Here is a 6,840-nt window from a genome sequence, read left to right as displayed (position 1 = left end):
TAAAATTGGAAATGTTAGACCAGATACCTACTAAGTCTTCTAGGCAAAAATCTATGATGCTGTGATCCTATAGATAATGAGTGCCTGGATTAATCATCTCATTCTGAATGTTGACTTTCAAATAACAATTTGTTGATTTATTAGAGGAAGTTGGAACATTAGTTTTCCTTTCAATTTTCTGACCATAGCCATTGCTTTTTTTTAAGTGATCTTTTTGTGCTAATAAAACTTAAAAAGGGATCTAGCAAGAGCTGATGTCTAATTTTTAAGTCAATAGATTTGGTTAGGTTAAAGACTTAAGTTCATCCAAGTCAAACACAAATGTTGCGGGGCAATATATAGTGATCTATAACATGTTTATGACTGTTAGGAAGAAGAGGTCCCAAATTTCCTGTCTGTACATTGGTGACATTTAGTTTTGGACTTGAGAACCTTGCTTATATTGTTTATCCTGTTGTTTAGTCTTTTAAGGAATGCTGTCAGAGATTCTACCATTCAAATATAGAAGAACTTGACTTTGCAAATGCTCCTGAGGAAGCAAGAAAGCATATAAATAAGTGGGTAGAAGAAAAGACAGAAGGTAAGAAATCCTGGAATTTCTTGTTAGCTCTTTGAAAGATAGTGGCTGATGATTTTGATGACTCTTCTGCAAAGTATAAAAACAGGACTGATTTTCTAAGCAGTAAAAGAGTATACAAAATCTGTCCATTAAATGTTATAAAATATTCTTTGTTTTTCTCCTGATTTTCAGTGTCCATAGTATAAATAATGCTTCTGGACGTAGTAATCAGTCTGTAGAATGAATCATTTCCCACCACAATCTATTCCTCCTTTGGTTGAATGACTCAAATAAAAATTCCCACCCTAGCAGTCAGAGGCTCCTCATTTTGTTATGCTGCCTACAGTTTCCCATCCACCCCAACAATGGTACCATATCCTCATTCAAGCCCACATAGAAACGAATTCTCCTCTCCTGTGTCTATTAAATTTCTGTATTTACATGCATTTATTATTCATGCTGGACATATTTTATTTTGTTGACTATATTTAAATTAACTTATTTTCACTTCATCTAAATTACAAGCATAATGTTCTGTATAGGATACTGTTTCAGGACTGTGTGCTTTGTGGAAACTGACAGAATTTTTTTGCATTGATAAAGTATTTCTTTCAACATACAGTATAGTAGAAATAAGGCTTGAGAACTTCTGGGAGTAGAGCCAAGATGGCAGAGTAGAGAAATCTCTTGGCTTGGCCCTCCCAACATTTCCCTATAATAACATTAAAATAATGCCTCAAATCAAACTCTGGAGTAGAAGAGCACACAGAAGGTAAGGGTGAGACATTCTTCTAGCCCATTCTTTAAAAGGGTTTAAAGAGAGAGTGTGATACAGGGATGGAGGCTGACTCAGAGTCCACAACATAGTGGTGGTCTAGCTTGTGGTGACAGAAGCATCAGCAGTTTTAGAAGCTCTCAAGCCAGACATGGTAAGGGAACCTGGCCATTGATCAGAAAGAGATTACAGTAGAGCCCTGTGATAGCAGTAGATGTAGGGCCAGTTGCTGTTTGAACAACTGCATTACCTGTACCCAATTCTGGGTCATAATTCAAGGCTGACAGGGAACACTTTCAGTCAAGAGGGAGCAGGAGCCCTAAGGATCAATATCACTCCCACTTCCAAGACATCAGTGACCCTTAGGAACAATACTTAAAACCAAGAGAGGTTTCAAGAGAGCAGGAGTCCTGAAGCACAGTTTTGATTGCAGTACCAAGCAATCAGGAGCCCTTGCTGAATGTAGACCAGGGGAGAAGGAGCCATATCTCTCTCCAGATCATACCACCTTGGAAGCAATGAAAAATTCCAAAACTCAAGAGCTTGCTCTGAAAACAGCAGTACAAAAAAGCCTGAGATTTGGAAGAGTGCCCCTTCCCATCATGCTGGCCACAGAGCCAAGCTTAAACATAAAATTTAAAAATCGAGAAATAAGGTGGAATTTAAGCAAAAAAACAAAAAAAAAAAGTACCTAGTCATAAAAAAAGAAAAAAAACTTTAGTGTGTGGTTCGTGTTTTTTATGTATATATATATATATATATGTATGTATATATGTGTGTATATAATGTGTATATATTTTTTCTTTGCAACCTTGAATGGACAGATTATATCATTAGCAGACAGTGCTACATGAAGGTGAGTGATTATATTGCACTAATTTGAAGAGATTGAAACCCTGCTTAGTGCATTTCCTGACAGATTTTATAATCTCTGTTTTGTTAATGATGATGATGAGGAGAAGGCTAACTAGAATTATTTATGGTTTGCAAAATGCTTTATAGTTGTTATCTCATTGGTTTTAGATGTGATTAGGTCTACCAGCTATGTGAGATTTAATCCCTAATGTTCTTTTACAGGTAAGATTGCAGACCTGCTAGCTGATGATTGCATTAATTCCATGACTGCTCTGGTACTTGTGAATGCCATCTATTTCAAAGGAAAATGGGAAAAACAATTTTACAAAAGTAATACAAGAGAAAGGATGTTCAAAATCAGCAAAGTAAGTGGAAATTTTGCAAAGTCCTGGGACCTCATGGGCAACTGGAACAATGGGAAAGAATCAATATGTTCCTTTTGTTTCTTAAGATACAGAGAAAGGGCTAACAACACACAAATAAACTCTCTCTTTTCTTTACTTAACTATCCTTCCTCTCTCCCTTCTTGTCCTTCTCCACCCAACAGGGCTCTCCCTCAAGCTTTTCTTTCTATATTGTGATATAATAAAGAATTCCATCCTACGACTCAGTGTTCTCTCATTTCACTAGTCAGTTTTCTCATCTCAAGACCTTAGAAACTCTCTTATTATAATAGTCTCTGAAAGATGGCTTCCTCACCTTTTCTGTATGTTTGTTTTCTTGTAAACTTTGCCATGATAAATCATGCAGTAAGAGAGCATGCTGTTAGACTTGTGTTTGTCAGTATGGAAATAACTTTAGCCCTGGGTTCTGAGGACATATGTGGCAAACCCAAGAGAAGCAAAAAAAAAAAAACAACAAAAACCTTATTTTCGTCAGTTAGGATATCTGTCTGATCTCCCATTATCCAGGTTATTCCTCCTTCAGGAACCTTTTGCTAGCTTCCTTAAAAAGATGACATATACCCTTTCAATCTTTTGGTGTGAGCTTAGCCATAGCATGTCAGTGACTTAATTAAGTCTGCTTTCTTTTCTATCAGATTCTGAACTTTAACTCTTTTCATTTTCTTTGTTTAACTGTTCTTCCTCTCTCCATGCTCTTTACTTTCTCTTAGGGCTGTCCCTTGGTCTTTCTATATATGATTTGATATAATAAACAATTTACATCATTCAGCCCTGGAACTAGAATGGCATTTAACCTTCCCATTTTATGGGACATACCATAAGTGCAAAAGGTCTTAGAAGAGAGATATCAATGTGAGTTAATATCAGTAGGTATTAAAAGGTGTAACAAAGGGTAGACTTTGTAGAGTGTTGACATATATGTACATATGTGAATATACAGGTATATGTGTGTGTGTCCGTGTTTGTACACACACACATAAATATACAGAAACATAGAGAAGGCATTATTCATTTGAATGCTGTGCTGTTAACTATCAAGAACCTGTTAAATACCTCATGTTGCAGGGAATAAACAACATTCTATGAACAAAAATTTTTCTTACAATATACGTATGTCAAAAACTTCATTGTTAATGATGAAAAGTTCTATAGGACCTAGTGAGTTTTAGGACAAGCACTGAAGATGTGATATGATACAGAATATCATTAAACAGAAATTAGAAATGTGAAAGTGCCCCCTGAGATTAATTTATCTGTTTTCTATGAGTTACCTTACCAGGCAGATGGACTGGACACAGATTTATTCACAGCAAACAGACATACTAATTTTGGGGGCACCTGTATCAATAGAACCTATATCAAATTCCTTAGAGAGAAGAGAGCGAAAGAAGAGAGAGAGAAAATTTGGAATTCAAAATGTTATTTTAAAACATGTTAAAATTACATGTAATTGGGAAAAATACTACTTAAAAGAAAAAAATATATTCTATAATCCAAAAAAGTGCAACCACTAATTGGGTTAATGTAAAAAGTTCCTGAAAATATACAGTATACATATGGGGATGTGGGGACAGAGAAAGGTCAGGACTTCTTTCCACTTTCCCAAATTGTTATCCACTTAAAAAGATGTACTGGTAGGTAGGTAAGGTAGGTCTTGTGAGTTGGAATAGTGTATTTTGAACAGGATAAAAGGTTCTGGAGGGGGTTTTTAAATTATGGCTCACAACAGTTGGTGACACATGAAATTCCTTTAATTGGGGATAAACTTTTTCATTACATCAGATAAGACTTAAACGGTTCATGAAATTTTAGTGAAACTCATTCGCACTGAAGGTTAACTGAATATTTGGTTGTGGAATTAGCTGAATTTTGAGCCTTTCTTTTTTTATTTGGAGCCTTTCTTGTTCTTATAGGAAGAAAGGGATGAAGAAGACAGGAGAGCACTAAGTGCCTTAGTTAAGAGAAGTCCCAAAGAAAGAAATGGAATCTTAGGGAATTTTGAAAATACAGCTCTGGTATTAGAGATATTTTTATTCATATATGCCTGCCAGTAGCAGCTCTACTTTACATGAAGGGATAAAAGTTGTATTTTTTTTTCTATATGTATAGTATAAGTGTAGCACATTTCCTAATAAAGAAACAAGCCCCTGGGAATTAAGGTATTCCTCTGTAAACACTTGATTTTATACACTCAGAAAACTTACAGTTTAAAGATCTGGAGTACAGGCATACAAATACACTTCTTTATTTAGTAAGCTGTATTGATTTTATCTGTTTCCCTAATTTGCCATTGATTCAGTTTCATATTCGTTTATACCCCTTTAGGAGAAGCAGAAACCAGTACAGATGATGTTTCAGGAATCTACATTTAGCATGAAATACATAAGAGAAATGTTTACCAAGATCCTAGTTCTGCCTTATGCTGGAGGACGAATGGACATGGTCATTTTGCTTCCAGATGAGAACACAGATCTAAAAACGGTGAGAGAAGTATTATTGATACTTCCAGAAATTTTTTTTTTAATTTGATTGAGAGCTGTACGCACTACATCTGAATGTTGGCTATCATATCATTACATCCTGGGTCATCTCCAGTTGTCCTGATCCATATCTGACCACTGCACCCAGATGGCTCCTGAGGAGAAAGTGAGAATGCTGACTTTGCACATCCCTTCCTCATTTAAATCCAATTCATTTGCATGTCATGGCTTCACCTCCCTGATGTAATAGTCCTCTTTGAGAACAAAGGACAAACAGCAGCAGCAGTATGATAACCAATTCCTTTAAAATGAAACATCTTGTCCTCACTGTCTAGATCAATGACAAGAGGTTACATTGATATTTTTTATATGTGATATAGCACAAAGCAGTAGAGAATGGTAGTGTCAGTGGGATAGAGGAGGAATCCTTAGTATTCAAGAGATCAATTCACTAGAAATAGAGAAAGGTTATAACTGTAGGTTCTTGATTTGTTGGAGGGAAAGGGGAATTGGTTTCCAGATCCTGCTGATGTGGTCAGACAGAGCAGAATGTAAATGAGATAAGCAAAGTTGGAGATGTGATTGGGAGTCACTATGACCTAGAAGCATGTTTGAGGAAAGAAGGAAGCAAGCACAGAACAAGGTGCCTTTGATTGCTTCATTAGAAGAAAACTCCCATGTTAGAATCCCGGAGAGTCCAAAGACTGATTCTCAGTCTAGTCAAGATGATCTCCTGTCATGACTGTGAGTCACCCCAGTTTTGTCAATATATAGTACAATATCAAGTCATGTTGAGTGGAGCCTTGCCAATTTAAAAATTAGTATTTTGCCTACCAGGAAATCCTGGAGCTTCTTTGAGCCAATTTCCCCATCTGTAAAATGGGGATAATCTCTGCCTGAAATAATTCAAAGGGCTGTTGTGAGGAGTGAAGAGTGAGATAATGTGTGAACATGTTTTGAAGGCTACAAAATGCTAGAGAAGTTTAAGCAAAGAAGGTAGTGAGAAAAGGGGCAGTAAGAGAATGAGACTTGTTTTCTGAGCTAAATTAAGATACTGTGTATTCTTTTAAGTGAGAAGGTTGAGGGGTGAGAAAGGGGGGAGAGAGAGAGAGAGAGAGAGAGAGAGAGAATATGAATACATGTGATTGACTTGGTTGTGTATTTATCACTTTTCCTAACTTTTCAAGTAGAACAGAAGTTCCTTGGGGGCATAAACCTTTTTTTCCCCCTCCTTCAGATTCTCCACACCTAGCACAGAAACCTTGCATATAGTCGGTAGGGAAAGAAATATTTATGTAGTTAAATTGAATGCTTTGGGATTTATATTATCCAACTCTTTCTATTTCTAGTTGGAAAAAGGACTTACTGCTGAGAAATTAATGGATTGGTTAAATCCAGAGATGATGGATAAAATGAAGGTGGAAGTTTTCCTTCCCAGATTTAAAATGGAGAAGAATTTAGACATGGAACACATTCTTCGAAAATTGGGGATGTCAGATGCCTTTGATAGATCTATGGCTGACTTTTCTGGAATGTCAGCCAGGAATGACCTGTGTCTGTCTAAGGTTATACACAAGGCTTATGTGGAAGTTAATGAAGAAGGCACAGAAGCAGCTGCTGCCACTGCAATTCAGGTCATGCCGTGTTGTGCAAAAATTAATCCACGATTTGTGGTTGACCGTCCTTTCCTTTTTCTTATCCGAGATAAGAGCTCAAAACACATTTTGTTTTTGGGCAAAGTGGTCTCTCCATAAACCGATCATTTAC

General features: G+C 36.5%; 2 protein-coding genes across 3 annotated transcripts in view; both read left to right on the top strand.

Annotated features, from left to right (window-relative positions):
- Positions 1 to 6,840, top strand: part of LOC138170719 (serpin B6-like) — a 121,297-nt gene that overhangs the window by 78,480 nt on the left and 35,977 nt on the right. The gene's annotated exons all lie outside the window — the stretch shown is intronic.
- Positions 444 to 6,840, top strand: LOC138170722 (serpin B6-like). The gene is made up of 4 exons (XM_069100223.1): positions 444 to 580; positions 2,412 to 2,554; positions 4,919 to 5,074; positions 6,423 to 6,840. Exons 2-4 carry the CDS (start codon positions 2,453 to 2,455, stop codon positions 6,825 to 6,827), a joined length of 663 nt encoding a protein of 220 aa, XP_068956324.1. The 5' UTR covers positions 444 to 580; positions 2,412 to 2,452; the 3' UTR covers positions 6,828 to 6,840.

This window comes from Petaurus breviceps, unplaced genomic scaffold (assembly GCF_028583685.1).
Source record: "Petaurus breviceps papuanus isolate PSGF00001 unplaced genomic scaffold, PetGlider_PUasm1.0 38, whole genome shotgun sequence".
Classification (NCBI taxonomy): domain Eukaryota; kingdom Metazoa; phylum Chordata; class Mammalia; order Diprotodontia; family Petauridae; genus Petaurus; species Petaurus breviceps.
Note: the sequence above shows the minus strand (reverse complement) of the source record. Positions and strands in the feature narration are given on the sequence as shown.

What these genes read in the sequence shown, in the direction of transcription:
- LOC138170722 (XM_069100223.1), top strand. Translation starts at nt 2,453, where the DNA reads ATGACTGCTCTGGTACTTGTGAATGCCATCTATTTCAAAGGAAAATGG. An exon ending in GGATGTTCAAAATCAGCAAA is followed by an intron (nt 2,555 to 4,918) that starts GTAAGTGGAAAT and finishes ATACCCCTTTAG; the next exon opens with GAGAAGCAGAAACCAGTACA. An exon ending in AGAACACAGATCTAAAAACG is followed by an intron (nt 5,075 to 6,422) that starts GTGAGAGAAGTA and finishes TTCTATTTCTAG; the next exon opens with TTGGAAAAAGGACTTACTGC.